General features: G+C 40.6%; 1 protein-coding gene and 1 pseudogene across 1 annotated transcript; both read right to left on the bottom strand.

Annotated features, from left to right (window-relative positions):
• Positions 1-5,009: 5,009 nt before the first annotated feature.
• LOC143725853 (uncharacterized) lies at positions 5,010-13,086 on the bottom strand. Its single transcript, XM_077218672.1, has 8 exons — positions 12,998-13,086; positions 11,108-12,435; positions 9,511-9,557; positions 7,644-7,837; positions 7,055-7,169; positions 6,520-6,959; positions 6,183-6,388; positions 5,010-5,495 (listed from the first exon to the last, which is right to left on the bottom strand). Exons 6-8 carry the CDS (start codon positions 6,860-6,862, stop codon positions 5,346-5,348), a joined length of 699 nt encoding a protein of 232 aa, XP_077074787.1. The 5' UTR covers positions 6,863-6,959; positions 7,055-7,169; positions 7,644-7,837; positions 9,511-9,557; positions 11,108-12,435; positions 12,998-13,086; the 3' UTR covers positions 5,010-5,345.
• On the bottom strand, positions 11,082-12,576 carry LOC143725846 (uncharacterized; annotated as a pseudogene).
• Positions 13,087-16,973: the final 3,887 nt, after the last annotated feature.

The raw sequence follows: 16,973 nt of genomic DNA, 5'->3' as shown, positions 1-16,973 counted from the left end.
TCATAATTTGCTTCCATGATGGTTGCTTCCAGTAATACACACAATAAAGAATAAGTTTGAAAACGCCTCGGTTACGACAGTAACTTTCCTCACTAGCGTCTCATTCCCTCTTCAAGTAACACTATGTAGTTTTTCAACCTTCATAATATATTTCAAAGACCCTTGTGATGGTACATCGACTTACAATAGGTTAAATGACACGTCTGCCATAGCCTGACGTGGTCTGTATCGCTTTTACTGGCACTATGTAACTTCAGGTTTCGGGTAGTAACCGGAGCACAAAAAGAACTACAAAATTCGACTGCTTTACGGCATACATAGTTTTTCTTCGTTTGTGATGTCTTTCATAAAATCATGCATCATACTCTACCTTGTCTTGTGGCCATTGTTGATTCCAAAGCCGGTGCTGGATAAACAGCGAGCGTGTGCGTGCGACAGTAGGCTGCGGTAGGCTAAATTATTTACGACAGCGGTAATGGACAATTCCGCTTCTAACCTGTAGGGCGACCGCAGAGGAAAAGTTCCTTGGTGTTGCTTTCAGGGAACCAAGGTTACAGTTGTAATCAAGGCGTTCCCTTTCAAGGGTTGACTGACGCTGAGGGAACATTTATAACCATGTTGCCATAATGACAAGAGCCTGTCTAGTGTGAAATCGTTGAAAAAGCACTAGGACGAGAGCACCTGAGCCCCTGGTGTAGAGCTCAAGTCCAGGTTGTAAAACCTCACAAAAGTGTGCGGTGAGGACCAGCCTGCCGCATCACAATCTTGAAGCGATACTCCTGACAAAAGAGCTTTCGAGGCGGCCATACTCCTAGTAGAGAGGGCTCAGACTGCAATAAGAGAAGGTAGTTCAGCCGACTCATAATCAAGAGAGATAGTCTCAACTATTCACTTCTACACAACTATTCGCTCATCCTCTGCTTCGATGCTGGGTGACACAAAACAAATGAACAGCTGTTCTGATTTACGCCACAAGGCAGCTCTGTGGACGTAAGCATCTAATGCCCGAACAGGACAGAGTAGATTATTTCTTTCCGGGTCTGGATCCTGGAATGGAGGAGGACAGAAGGCTTGTAGTACAATAGATCTGCCCACATTAATAGGGATCTTGGGAACGTAACCCGGCCTAGGATGAAGAAACGCCTTCTCCATGCCAGGTGCAAATTCCAAGTACGAAGGGGCAACCGATAGATCTTGCAAATCTCCTATCCCTCTAAGAGAAGTGATAGCTAAGAGTAACAAGGAACAAAGTCTTGAGAGTCAGAAACTTGACTAGAACCTCCTGAATAGGCTCAAAGGGAGCCAGGGAGAACCAAAGCCAAATCCCAAGCCTAGTGTGTACCACAGGCCTCAATGTGCCACGGAGGAAACGTGTTAGCAATGGTCTTCTCCCTAAGGACATTCCACCCAAAGTAATGTGGTAAAAAGCTATGGCCGCCACATAAACCTTTAAGGTGGACGGGGAAAGTGAATCGCTCCAGCACTGTACCAACCGAGCTGTTACCTGGGTCCAGCTGATGGCCATTGCACCAGAATGTGAACTCTCTCCACTTCAAGGCATACAGTTTCCTCATGGAAGGAGCTCTGGAGTGAAGAATGGTCTCAACAACCTCAGTTGAAAGACCAGAATCTATGAGCTGGGCCCATCAGAAGCCAAGCCCACAGCTTCCATAGTTCTGGGTGGGGGTGAAGTATTGAGACCCCTGTCTGGGACAGAAGGTCCCTTCTGTTTGAAATCTCCCAAGGAGAGCCATCGAGGAGAGACACACGATCCGAAAACCACACTCAGCCCTGCCACCGCGGGGCAATTAAGGTGAGACTGACCTTGCCCCTTTGAACTCTCTCCAGAAACAGAGCAGAGCGATCGAGGGAAATGCGTACAGACATAGCTTCGGCCATGTCTGAACCATAGCATCCAGTCCAGGAGAGGAGCTTGATGCACGAGGGAGAACCAGAGTGGACAGTGAGATGCAAACAGACCCACTTCTGCCTGGCCAAGCAATCTCCAAATCTGCTACATCACATCGTTAGGATGTCTGCTCTCTGATTGTGGCACCCAGGGATGTAAGCTGCCCTGAGTGACAGCAGCTTCCCCTGGGACCAGAAGGATTTAGTGCATCAGTTTGCTGAGTGGACGCGAATGCAAAACCCCCCTGATGATTTATGTAGGCAACCACCAACGTGTTGTCTGAGTGGACGAGCACATGGTGGCCCCTGAAGTCTGGGAGGAAATTCTTGAGAGCAAGAAAGACCGGCATCATCTCCAGGCGGTTGATGTGCCAGGAAAGAAAGACAGACCTTGAGTTGAGCAACCTTCTAGAATCGCTCCTCAACCCATGAAGGAAGCATCCATCGTTAGCATCTTGCATGACAAGGAACTCCCAGCATCGGGTCCAGGGTTCCTTCCACACAACCAAGGCACGTAAGCAGCGCCGCGTCACCTCGATCATGCGAAATGGGTTGCCCCTCGAGGAGAACCAGGTCCAGAGCCATAAACTGTAGTGGTTTCATGTACAACAGGCAAAATGAAATCATGTTAGACGTTGCTCCCATCAAACCCAACAGTCTCTGAAACTGCTTTAAGGTGAGTGACTGGCCTAGCTTAATTCGGTTTACGCCAGACAGGATCGATTCCATGCGCGCAGGGGAAAGATGTGCTTGCATTGTAACCGAATCCCATACCACGCCTAGAAAAGTGATCCTCTGTGTTGGAGAAAGCACACTCTTCTTGGCGTTAAACCTTAACCCCAACATTTTCATGTGAGCAAGGACGACATCTAAAGTCGATATCGTTCAGGATGCGGATGCCTTGAAGATGTAATTGGGCCAGTGCTACATCCACACATTTGGTGAAAGACTGAATGGAAGAACCCGATATTGGTACGCTTCGCCCCTGAAAGCGAACCTCAGGAACTTCCTGTGTTGTGGAAGGATGGATACATGGAAATATGCGTCCTTGAGATCTATTGTAAGAAACCAGTTTCTTACAATACCAACCAAAGTTAACATTTTGAATTTGAGATGCATGACTGACTGGTTCAGATGAGGCAGATCTAAAATGAGACGCAACCACCATCTTTCTTTGGAACAGTAAAATACCGGCTGTAGAAACCAGCTTCTCTGTCGGGAAGAGGTACACATTTTATGGCCCCCTTCACCAAAAAAGTTTTTACCTCCTTTTCCATAACCAGAGCCTTTCACTATGAGTAGGACCCCCATAAATTTGGGCGGGCGAGACCCGAACTGAATAGTGTAACCCATTACGACTGTGTGCAGGACCCAACAAAATATATTTGGCAGTAGCTTCCACGCTGCCAGAAAATCTACTAAGGGAACCAGCCTCTGGAGACTGGCCTCTAGGGCCGGTTTCACAAAGATAGTCTTTGACTATGGCTTAGATATAGTAGATAGTCAGACTTCAGATCGACATCTAAATCAGACCGTTGCACAAAGCACTTAAGACTCTGACTATCTTAAGTAGGACTACACTGCAATGCATTCTGGGTAAAATAAGAAGCTTTTCAAAACAAAAAACATGGCGGATCGAGTAAGTGTATTCAACCACTCAGTGCAGTTTACCCCAGCGGAAAATATGTGTTTGTTGGAGGAGTATAACAGTTACAAGGACATTTTACTTGGGAAATTTAACAGAATGTAGTAACAAGAAGAAATGTTTAATTTGGAAAAATATTGCTACGACAGTTAACAGCGTTAATCCGACCGTTGAGCGGAGCGTTAAAGACATACAGAAAAGAAAAGTCCTCATTATTATATATTTCCAGTAGGTTACTGCGGTCCCTAAAAATCCTTTCCCTTCTCATAGCTCTCTCCATAACGTCGTTAGCAAACCACAAATTATGAGCCATTTTCCCTTTTCTTTTGGCTGTTTGTAATGTAACTGATTGTTACTGCTGGTTGCCAAGGTAACAGAGTCTTAGACCTGTGTTAGCCTGGGGGAAAGGTGTCTAATTTTTTTGGTCTAAATTAAGTCAGTCTTTATTTTTGTGAAACAGTCTAACTTGCATTAGACTAGTCTATGAGCAAATTTTAGACTTGTCTAACACTATAGACCGTCTAATAGCTTTGTGAAACCGGCCCCTGGTGTTTTTCGAGCAACTGAAGTGGCGCACCAACAGGGAACAACCGAACTGGGGCCAACCTTAGACGGGCGAGCATCCTAGCGCCCAATATGGGCTCGCTGGGCAGACCGGCCCCCTGAGGGCACCAAGGTGAAATGGGCACCGTATAATGAGGTGTTGACCGTAAAGCATTGAGCTTTCCCAAAGCGTCAATCAACGCTGCGTGAGTTCCCTTGAAAGGGAACACGTTCAACTCTAAAATTCACAGAACAGCCTACAGACTTGTGGACTTCATGGTGTATCAGGTGTAAATCAAGTGAACAACAGAGCAAATATAGAGAAAATTATTTTGTTGCATTAATTTTTTTTATCTCATTGGCCACTGGACATACACAACCTACACAGGCTATTACCATTATTTCTAAAGTACATTTTTTTGAGCTAATAGATGAGTTACAATAAAATGACGTCATTGGCTCATAACACCACAGAGGTCGGAATAGCATATAGGCTACATTCTACTTCACATAAATTTGCACATCTTGGCACTAGTCCGGTTTAGTCGAACCGTCGGAGTCATATATTTTCTGCTGTGTTCTAGAAAATGCATCAACATATTGTCTCCACTGTTGTTAAAATAACCACATTATCTGCAACTCTTTTTTACTTGTGGAGATTTACATGTTTAGCGGAAATGGCTTGGATGAAGAATGTTTGGTGTTGGAGAAAAATATTAAGAGGAAGATTATTATTATTATAAATGCTCATGAGCGCTTGGGGTGTGTAGACTAATACAACTCCAGTGTTTTTTGCACTACTCATTTTAAGCTGTAGAAACTATAAAATAATGGTGTCTCTTGTGGAGTTACTAACTGTGGTGATGTGCACTGAAACATTAGAAATTACTTTTTGAATGATTTGGCTACAATGAAATGTTTAATGTCTTTGGCTTTTATTGTGTGACAGTAGTCATGTGACCAGATCACAAGATTTATAAACCATAATGAAATGCAAAGCAATTTTAACAGAGATAGCCATACATTTTGAGATAGAAATAGGCTAATACTATTCCTAACATACACCAATCTACAGAGTATTTATAAAACAGTAATTGAACATGTGCAAGAGCAGTTGTAAAGACTACAAAAAGGATAAGATAAATTGTATGCCTTAATATATGCCTTATAAGGAGCATTTAAAAGGCATCGTCAGATCTCTGTCACTCAGTGATGTCGGCTTGAGACGAGCCCTGAGGATTGATCTTCTTCAGCTTCTCCATGATAGATTATACTGCGCGTTCCTTTCATTCTCCGAGAGGGAAGACGGATTGATCTCCAGGAATTTATAAGCGTCCTTAGACTGAACGCTGAAGATGCTCTGTGCTCTGTAACAGCAATCACCAAATCTCTTCCAGTACTGAAAGATTAAAGCACACCAACATTAATCACAACACATTCACTGTAATACAGTGACAGTAAAAGTCTGCAAAAGTCATGGCAAAAAATTTTTTTTCCATTACTTTAACTCAATATTGATCAATATTGAGACTTTTGTTTGTAATCAGGCTCTCAGAAATTATATACAAATTTGGATTTAGATTCATTGGTCAATATTTCGGTTTTCAGCTTTCAAATATAAAGAATGATCGGTTATCAGTATTGGCTAAAATTTTCATATCGGTGCATCCCTAAAAAATATCTTAATTTTTGTTCCAAAGATGAATGAATGTCTTTACGGGTTTGGAGTGACACAAGGGCGAGTAATTAAAGACCGATGAACAAAGTTAAAGTTTAAGAAATGTTTCACTATATGGAGAAGGAGTGAATGAAAATGTGGTCACTGTCACATATACTGTTTGTACCTTATCTCAGAAATAATAATAATAACGCGTTAGCAATACATACTTTGTGGTTTCATTGACAGTAGATAAAAATAAATACATTTACAGGAAATGACTTTTAATGATTAGACACTTGTGTCTATGTTTAAGTTTACAATGTTCTCCTGCTTTGGATTCTGGAAAATATAGCGTCAGTTGTACACTATTAATCAGAGTGCATTATTGATAGACAAAAAACTACATTTGCTCAGCGTCTAACTAACCTTTCCTGCTTGTTTAATGGAGCGCAGAAACTCATTTTTCATGTCACACATTTCAATCAGATCCTCCCCAACAAAGGTCTTCTCTTTCAGTGTGTCCAGCATAACACCCACTTTCTCCCAGAACTTTTTAAGATCAACCAGAATTTGTCGGATTTGATCAAGACACCGCTGGACTTCCGTCAGGTGGACAGGACTGGGAATCACACCTGGACAACCGACATACAACAGATTCTGATTCATGAGACATCATTGGGTGAACTTATAAACATACAGCAAATGCATCTGTGTGCATATCATGCTGTTTATAATAATAATTTAAGAGCACAGAGAGACTCACCCAGCTTTATTTTGGAGTTGGCCATCTTCAGCTGAAGATCAGTCTGTTGGACTTTAATGTTCCACTCTGTGTTTCGCAGACCGTTCTTTTCAGAGTCGATATGCGACAGTTCGGTTTGTTTAGCAGCAATAACAGGCATGTTAAAGTAATCTTGAAAGAGGTCATAAAATGGTATAAAGGCCCTGGAAAACCAGGAAGATTTTTTGTCTTGTTCATATTTTCTGATGTTATCCTGCAGTTCTTGGTTTTTGTCTCGATATCTTCTGTCAAGTTCCTCCATTTTTCTGCAAGTATTTCTCAGCTCCATTTCAAGATTGGCCAGAGCGTTCTCCAGACCCTTCATCTCATCAGTCTGTTTCGTTATTTTCTCTTCGGTCTCTGTCTGTTCTTGATACACATCACTGGTGCATGTTTTCACACTTCGGGTTTGTTGATCATACCTGAAAAATATACAGTGATGTGGACCGGATTACTCAAACACATCAACACAATCACTGAACAATTTTCTTAAAGAGGACCTATTATACTCTTTTACAAAGTCTTGATTTTGTGTTTGGGGATTTCACAGCCAAAACAGGTTTGTTCTTCTCAACAGCTCTCGTCAGCATCGGGAACAGGGAAGTGACCAGGTTGGAGCTCGTGCCGACACACTACGAGAAAACATCATTTAACCACAAGGATAAGTTTAAAAGAACCATAAAAAACAACGGCCCAGTTCACAAATATTTATGAAAGCTTGCTTCCCATAAAAAAGTAGGTACTTGCAACTTTTTAAATGCACAATTCTGACATTTTTTTCTTGCAATTGTGAGTTTACATCGCACAAGTCTGAATACCTGACAGAATACACATGCAGAATCCAGAGGGGAAAAGTCCGAATGTTAAGTAAAAGGCGCAATTACCTTACATTTCAAGGTGGAAATGAGGTTCCATAAGTGTCAGTCAATTAGGAAAGATAAAACACTAGTTCACAATTTCAGAAGCATTTAAACTGATGGGGTTTTTTTTTCACATAACACTTGCATGTCAAAATTAACAGCATAGTTGTGAAACAACTTGAGGGCAAGTATGACAGAATTTACATTTTACGATATGTAAAGCAGAACATGATGATTTAGTCTCACCTTCAGCAGAACAGCCTCAGAGGATCCGAACAGCATTTGTGTGTCAATAGCTCGGTCTCGGATCAGACGCTCCAGCTTCGGGAATCCTCCCAGACACAGGAATGACAGATGATAGAGGAGAGCCGTTCGCTCCGCAGACGGGAGAAGATCCTGGATGAACTCAGGACTCCATGAGGAATCACTGACGACAAACTCTGAGACACAAACCAAACATTGAAAGAACCAGAACAATTGCTATAGTTCTGAGAACGTTCCCTGGGACCTTAATGTTACATATTTGATCTTGTTGTAAAGGACACGTTACTCAAGCACTTCTCTGATCATGTTGGACCGTTTAAGGCAAGCCATTTTGACTTTTATTCATTCCTATATAAACTCTTGATATCAACAATTCAATTTTAACTAGTTATAATGTTAATTCTTGATATCAAAAATGACGTCATCACTCAAAGAAATACAAATTATTGATATCAAGGATTACATTTCAACTGGTAAAAACTATAAATCTTGATATCTGTAATTGTATTTTCATCATAGGCTGCCATTAACATTCAATTTGTTGATATCAAGAAGTTTAAATTACAATTTCACTTTACAGAAATACAATTATTACTAGTAAAAAAATCATAATTTGTTATATCAATAATTGCTTTGTAAAAATAAAAATTCTTGTTATCAACCATTCAATTGTCACTAGTTCAAATCTTGATACCTGTAAATGTATTTCAACATGTTACACTTGTTATTTCTGATGTCTAAAAATGTATTTCTTACTATTAACAATCACATTCATGATATCAGAAATTAACATTATCACTAGTGATATGGTAAGACATTTTTTTTAAGTATTAATAATTTTTTTTTTGATTTTTACTAGTAAGAATTGGATTTCTGAAATTGGAATTTCAACTTCTTGACATCAACAACTGAAAATGAATGGCAGCCAATGGTGACATTTAACAAGTGACAATACAATTACAGATATCAAGAATTATAGTTTTAACTAGTAAAAATTGTATTGTTGATATCAAGAATTCATATCCTGGGAATGAATAAAAGTCAAAATGGCTTGCCATACTAGTGACGATCTAATTATATAAACTTATTTATTAGTAGCAGTTTAATTGTTGATATCAAGAACAGACATTTTAACTATTATGGATGGGTTGGCTGTAAAACTGAATTGCCCCTTGGAGACTAATAAAGGTATCTGAATCTGAATCTGAAAAAGACTTTTGCACTAATAACCACATAATTATTGACATCAAAAAATATGATTTTTACTAGTAAAAATTTTATTTCTGATATGTGAAATTGGAATTTCAACTAGTAAGAAATAGATTTGTGATATCAACAAATGAATTTGAATGGCAGTAAGGTGATATTAAACAAGTGAAAATACAATTACACATATCATGAATTATCGTTTTTACCATTGAAATTTAATCCTTGATATAAAGAATTCCATTTTTTATTAGCTAAAATTCCATTTTCACATATCAGAAATACAATTCTTACTAGTAAAAATCATAATTTTTTAAGTCAATAATTATGTGGTTAGTGCAAATGTGTTCTTGATATCAACAATTGAATTGCTACTAGTAAAAATGTTTATATAATTAGATCGTCATTGTTGATAAAGAATAAACATTTTTACTAAATGTATTTCTGAAATTTGAATTTCAACTTCTTGACATCAACAATTGAATATTAATGGCAGCCAATGGTGACATTTAACAAGTGAAAATGACTTTTAAATGTCAGATGAAAATAGAGATTAACCTGAGCTTTAGTTTTATGATATTTTATGTTATTGTAGTTATTGAAATTAATGAATAGGCTAAGTTTGAAGTGTAAAGTATCTCACCTTTGTGTTTAGGCATGTTTTCTACAGTGTCTCCTTCTGTAAGGTCTCTAAAATACAACAGAAAGACATAAATGCAAGTAGAATGAACAGAAAATAAAATAAGAATAATACAAAAAAAGTCAATTCATTTTAATTAATTAAAAGGGACCATAAATTCAACAAAGTAGAAAGAGAAACATGAAGTTTTACAGTCTTTAAGATCAAACATTGATCTAATTGACATTGAACATTGATCTGGTTCTGATAACCATAACTGGTTGCTGAATGTGAGAAAATTGGTCCTACTATTTCGATGCTTTGCCTCAAGACAAACATTAATATTCTGATATATTGCCTCATTCTGATGGGCACACAATTGTTTAATATCATTTCTCATCTTTCAGTATACCAGGCTACAGTACAGTATACCAGTACAGTATAACAACTTATGTTTTTTTTTTTTGTGATGCAAAAATATCTATTCAGTTGTTTCTGCGAATAAACAACAAACAACAAGACGAGTCTATAGTCTGATTCCCGAACGAATGACTCTTATCAGCCGGTTCTTTTGAGTCGGCTCTTTTGATAGAATCAAAGGCATTCAGCGCAACCAGATTATCTTGATTCCCGAACGAATGACTCTTATGAATCGGTTCTTTCAATTCATTTAAAGAACCAGTATTTAACCCAACAGCTGTGTTATTACTAAAATAGCCCAACGATTTAAAAAAATGACCCAACATTTTTGGAAAATAACCCAACATAGTGACCTAATATGTGTGACCCAGTGGTTGGGTTAAAAAATAACCCAATGTTTTTACTTTACAGTTTGAATCAAACTGACGAATCATTCAGGCTACTGATATGAATCAATCAGAGCGATCTGACTCATTTACTGAACTCTTAAAGGGATAGTTCACCCAAAAATGTAAATTCTGTCAGTAATTACTCTCCCTCAATCCCTTGCCATAGCAAAACCGTTCATCATGTTCAAAAAGTTTGGTGGGAATAAAATAAACCACTTAAGAGGAGTTAGTAAAAATTTGGAGGCTGATTTTGCAAAAAAATCCACATTCAGACCAAAATATCTGACTTCCTGTTGGTTGGAGCTAATGACTGTAAATCAGAAAGTTGTGCGGCTTGATGTGAACAATGTATGTACAGTTTTTTATGATTGTAGGCAAAACTACCCCCTACTTTTGTCAAAAGGTGGCGCTACTGAGCCCCTCCACCACGCCCGTTTCTGCGACTTTGCATATGTTTACTGGCTAATATCTCTTATGTGCATGTTGAGTTTCATACAATTTGAAGCATGTTAAAAGCATCCAAAGAGAATATTGAAGTTTAATGGCGTTGCCATGCCAACATTATTTAAGATATCAAGTTTTCTTTATGCAGGTCTACATCTGTCGTGTCTTGCCATTATTCTGACAAAGTCTGAAGCAAATCAGGTAAAAATAAGGGTGATTAAGAGGGTGCCTATGCTGTTGCTCCGCCATGAGTAGCTAGATGACATGAAAGAGAAAAATGTTTCTGAATGGGTTTATATTAAGGCCTACAGTTCTATTTGAAAATATAACATTTCAATACAGTTTAGGTTTTATTTACATTTATTTACATTTCAACTGGAAACCTTCAGGAGACCAGAAAGCTTCAATGTCTGGTCAATGTTCGGTATCAGTTCTTGCTCAAAGTCCCAGACTCTTTTGTCTACAAACAGTTGGTCTTTGGTAAGATGGCCCTGCAGTGGGACTCTCACGTGAACAATCCTACATACATCAAACGGAACAAGGTAACAACCTCCAATTTCTTTCAAAGTGGAATGCACTGAGGTTTGCAGCACATTCCTTGGGTTGACAATCATCTTTTTGGGATTGTAAACGTTCTTTCGATCAGGTTCTCTGTAAATGTGCTCCATGATATTGACACCATGAATATTATTCCATTCTGCTCGTTTGAACTTCCCACTGTCCTCAAACTGTGTTTTGGGGAATATGTGGTTCTCTATGAGGAACACCCCAACATTGGGATTTGCAGACTGAAGATCCTCCATAAGACGTGGTAAATTGGTGTATTTGTACGGCATGATGATCTCATCAATATCGTTCAGGAGAACGTACCTGGATTGATACATGTGCCTGTAAATGCACTCGTTGAGTTTTACTATCTGACCATAATAATGGAGATCGCCCTTGTGTTCCTGGAAGTTCCAGCCTGAGGACGGGTTCAGAAACTTGTCGATAGGCCAATCTCCAGTATCCCCTCTGTTTCATAATGTTTTAAGAGCTTTTCCAGGTCTGGTCCACAGTTTGTTTTATAAATGACCACATGCTGTACACCCAGAAGCTTGTACATTTCCATAGTTTGAGCGAACTGCAGTACATTGTTGTAGTCACCAAAAAGGCTGGAGATGCAAATCGTGAAATTAAACTTGAAAGTCTCTCTTGCCACCTTATTTCGAATTGGCAGATACTCCATCCTGTGGTCAATTGAATCTTTATTATCAGTTGTTATGAGGACGTGTGTTGCACTTTGCATGTGTTTACCGTTACAAATCACATCTGAGGCACCAAAGGGAAAGCCAAAATGGTCTGAGTGTATCTGGACTTCTGCCTGAACAGTTCTGCAGTCATGATCAGTGCTGCAGTAAACACAGTAAAGTGGCTGAAGACTGTTTCTGTGGATTATGCTGATGACTCGAATGACCCCGTTCATTCTGTGGTCGATAAACGCAGACACCATGAAATGCTTTGAGCCATTGATTGGTGTAATCATATTTGAAGCCTCTGGGATTTTGAATGTATTATTTGTTGGAGGAGCTCTTATTTTTGGAGGAAGGAAGTGCATGTACTTTGTAGGACTGTTTCTGTACACCAAAACCAGCATGCCAAAAACAATGACAATACATGATAGTGAAAGAACTGCCTTAAATCTGTATTTTTCCATCTGTAGAAAAAAAGCAAAGACATTTGTCAAAAACAATGCAACATTCTCAGATTGTAGAAAACAAACTTAAGTTATACCACTGATTTGCAGCAGGAGCATCACAATGGGCATCAAGTAAGCAACATCCATTTAAAGTTTTATTTTCACCAATGCAACTATATATTCAGAATATCATAAGTGCATCAAGCTGATTTGTTAACTTAAATACAAAAAGAATTTGTATAAAGATATAAAGATAATGGGACTCATTTAAGAAACTAACGTATGACAGAAAACTGTGCGTATGGTTGTTTCCACTGGAGGATTGTAATGAGAGCATTTATTCATTTAGATTATTTTCCTGACGACAACCGAAGCTCAATCAATCATTAACCGTTAAGATTAGAATGTCATGCATATGACATTGAATATTCAGTGCATAACAATAGTAAAAATATATGTACTTATTTCAGTCGGCTAACTTAGATGTAGATTTTACGGCCCTGCTTTCCTTCTCAACCTTAGAAGAGTTAAAATGAGGTCCTCTGAGCAGAATGTCAAGTAAAGCCCACATGCATCTCACCTCCGTGTACGAACATGCATTAACCCCCAAATATCTCAGCCAAACCTATGAGCGTCGCTCACAAACGACTCTGAAAAGAGCTAAGAGCTGACTAGATGCCTCTACAATCTCTCTGTCTCTCACAGTCTGCTTATCTCTTCCTGTTCCTCTCTTTATGCCCCTGATCCACCCCTACTTATCTGGCCCGTTTCATTTGGACAAGCGGAATAGCTTCCAGTTTAGAAATGCACTGATGATACACCTTGCTAAACAAACTTTAGTTTGAATCCTGTGCCATTTTATTATAATATATTTTTATTATAATAATAACAATGCTCAACAGCTCTTGCAGGGCTGGATGAAGCTGGTAATTAAAAGGGCTCATAAATTCAGCAAAGTGGAAAGAGATACATGAAGTTTTACAGTCCTTAGGTCAATCATTGATTAACTTACATTGAACATTGATCTGGTTCTGATAACCACAACTGGTTGCTGCTGAATGTGAGAAAATTGGTCCAACTGTTTCGATGCTTTGCCTCAAGATAAACATTAATATTCTGATATATTGCTTTATATTGATTATAACTTTTTGATGGGCACACAATTGCTTAATCTCATTTCTCGTCTTTCAGTATACTAGGCTACAGCACAGTATACCTAGCCTATAGGTTTTTTGTGACGCAAAAATATCTATTCAGTTTTTTCTGCGAATAAGCAACAAACATCGTGTCTAGTCTGATTCCCGAACGAATGACTCTTATGAGCCGGTTCTTTTGAGTCGGCTCTTTTGAGTGAATCAAAGGCATTCAGGGCAACCAGATTATCCTGATTCCCGAACGAATGACACTTATGAACCGGTTCTTTCAATTCGTTAAAAGAACCAGTATTTAACCCAACAGCTGGGTTATTACTAAAATAGCCCAACGATGTTAAAAATGAGCCAACAACGTGACCCAATATGTGTGACCCAAATGTTTTTACTTTACAGTTTGAATCAAACTGATGAATCATTCAGAGTGATCCGACTCATTTACTAAACTCTTAAACTCACACAAAAATGTAAATTTTGTCAGTAATTTCTCTCCCTCATGTTGTTCCAAACCCGTAAGACTTTCGTTCATCCTCAGAACTCAAATTAAGATATTTGTGATTAAATCTGAGAGCTGGATCACTCCTCCATAGGCTTCTAAGGGATTGAAACTTGTTCCCCGAAAAGTTATTAAAGACATCGTTAAAATAGTCCAAGTGACTACAGTGACTCAATCTTAAGTTTATCAAGCGAGAATACTTTTTGTGCGCAAAAAAACCCAAAAAATAACGACTTTATTCAACTATTAGCACAAAGCATATGAAGTCACCATTAGATAATGCATACAGATATGAACTGTAAAATAAAGCTACAAAAGCCTCCCATAATAATAATAATAATTTGTTACATTTATATAGCGCTTTTCTGGGGACTCAAAGCGCTTTACATAAGAATCTCCTCATAATGCCTGAAACATGAACCTTTTATTTTTTGAAGTTAATTAAATAATTAATAAAAATAAAATATAAATAACTGATTTTCAGTGAGCATGGAGAGAGATCATATCACATCTTAGATTTGAATAGAAATTTTATATTGTATATTTTATATACAATTATTGTTATGAGCATCTGAAATGCAAATCGTACCTAAAAATCGTAATTCCTAAAAGGAACTGATGTACTTACATGATCAGTGTGAGTTTCCTACCTCATCTGTGGAGCTGCTGCATCCGCACATAAATAGTGTGAGATCATCTTTAAACCACGTGATTTACACTCAAACACACAGGCTATAAACTGATAAAGGACGATTATATAACTGTTCAAATATTGAATGATAGTGAAAGTTTCAATAGCGTATCTCTATGTAGGAGTGAAATAGCATGCAAAGATTTAACATTACACTTTGTGTTTTTGACTGATATAAACTAACTTACTAAAGAATAAACATGTTTTCCTGCTGATGCTTACTTTGTAATACGAGGGATTTTTTTTACAGTATATCTTTAATTTACAGAGTTACTGCTAAAAATGTGTTCCCTTTCGTTGTCACTCCGAGTTACGTCGGATGACGACGAATGGGGTTTCGCTTAGAAAGCCTATCCACTTCGAGTATTACAAAACGAGCCAATGGCAAAGAAATGCCATGGGTCTGCGGAATTTGCATAGCGTATCTCCGCATTACCTCGTGGGTATAAAAGGAGGACGCCGGCAACATGCAGATATGTTTTCGCTTCGGAGCCAAGTTAATCCTTCGTTCCACAAGCCATCTCTGAACTGTCAGCTTTACAGACGAGCGAGATTCTCTGGTGTTGGTGTGACGGCGATCTCCCGGCGAGTGCGCGCTTCCTGCTTATCTGTGCAGTGGTTTGCCAGTGAGTGTGTTTCTCCCCGGGCGCTTCAACACTCTCAGAGTTTCTTTTCTCTCACAAAAGAGCTCGATCGCCCGTGCATTTCTGGTCGCGGTTGACTCATTTCCGATTTGATGGGCACATTAGCTGCTCTGCGTTTTTGGGCTTGATCACGCTAGAGCAGCGTTTGTGGATGACTCACGTTCTCCCCGCGGGAACGTGACCATCGCGTCATTACGGTCGAGACTCAGTGATCTCGTTAGAGAGAGAGTCCCCTCATCCACACCCCGATCTAACACTCTCCACGTGAGGTGCTACTTCGGCTGGTGGCCAGGGTGACCTGAGGGTGTTGGTGTGGAACAAAGGCGCCGACTATCCGTCCGTGCCCCACGCCCCCCTCTTCATTGACGCAACCCGTGAACGATCACGGGACGCCCGTGGGCCCGTCTTCGGACCCCCCGCGGGTTTCCTTGACGTTCCAGAATCGGATCTGTTGTCCATCGCAGCATCACAGGGCGGGCTAGAATCTTCAGGAAGTGAAGATTTGACAGTGCTGCCACTTTCGGGTGTGCATATGGTATTTGTCGAGTCAGATCCTGAGATGACGGCCATGCTTTCCCGGGCCGCCGCGAGCATCGGACTAGAGTGGAACCTTCCACCCTGTCCTGTGCGCTCGCTGCTGCTCGATTGGTTTTTGGGTGTGGCCGCTGACACCTGTCGGCGTCCACTCCAATACCTTTTTTCCCAGATGTGCATCAGGAGATCTCGAAATCCTCGAAGACCCTGTCTTCCAGTGATCCCTCGTTGATCTTCTCCACCCTTCCTCCCCTCCACCGGGCCGCTGCCCATGGGTACACTGGGGTCCCCCGGTTGAACTCTCTGTTGTGATACTAAAATAACTGTGTCCTCAGAGTGCTTCTTCTCGGCGCAATCCTAAGCACCCGTCCGAAGCCTGTAGTTTTTCGGCTACACTTGTGGCGAAATCCTATAGCGCCCAGGACAGGCAGCCGCCTCACTGCATGCCATGGCCATTCTGCTGGTCTTCCTGGCCCAGGTGTTCATGGACATGCAGGAGGGCAGGACTGACCCCGGGCTCTTCATTGAGCTGCGCGCCGCCACTGACCTTGCTCCCCGAGCGACGAAAGTGGCCGCACGCTCCCTGGGTCAGGTGATGTACACCATTCAAGCCTGTGGCTTAACCTGTCCGATGGGCAGGATGTCCGGCGGACCCGTCTGCTCGACACCCTCATATCCCAGGTCGGCCCTTCGGCGGTGCGGTTGTGGGCTGTACAACAGTTCTCAACCGCCCATGAGCAGACTGAGGAATATTCTGTCCCGACGGCCCCGCCGTCCGCTCAGATCCCTCAGTGTGCCTACCGCCGAAGGCGCCCCCCTGCGGCTCCCACCCCGCCCGTTCATCCGGGCTGGCTCTGGAGGCCGCAGGGGGACGCCACAGCCCTCTCCTGCCCCGCCCCCCGCTAAACGCCGGGCCAAGCGGCGCTCCTGAGACGGGCTGCTCAGGGATGATGGTCACTTCTCAGGAGATGGTAGCAGGACCACTCCTTCCCCCGGGGGAGAATCCTTTCTTTTCCACTCCTGCTGCTCACCCCCGGGTG

Source organism: Siphateles boraxobius, unplaced genomic scaffold, assembly GCF_051911475.1.
Source record: "Siphateles boraxobius isolate OS27281-9 unplaced genomic scaffold, OSU_SipBor_1 12, whole genome shotgun sequence".
Lineage (NCBI taxonomy): Eukaryota > Metazoa > Chordata > Actinopteri > Cypriniformes > Leuciscidae > Siphateles > Siphateles boraxobius.
Note: the sequence above shows the minus strand (reverse complement) of the source record. Positions and strands in the feature narration are given on the sequence as shown.

What these genes read in the sequence shown, in the direction of transcription:
- LOC143725853 (XM_077218672.1), bottom strand. Translation starts at nt 6,862, where the DNA reads ATGAAGGGTCTGGAGAACGCTCTGGCCAATCTTGAAATGGAGCTGAGA. An exon ending in CAACTCCAAAATAAAGCTGG is followed by an intron (nt 6,389 to 6,519) that starts GTGAGTCTCTCT and finishes TCGGTTGTCCAG; the next exon opens with GTGTGATTCCCAGTCCTGTC. An exon ending in CCATTAAACAAGCAGGAAAG is followed by an intron (nt 5,496 to 6,182) that starts GTTAGTTAGACG and finishes TTAATCTTTCAG; the next exon opens with TACTGGAAGAGATTTGGTGA.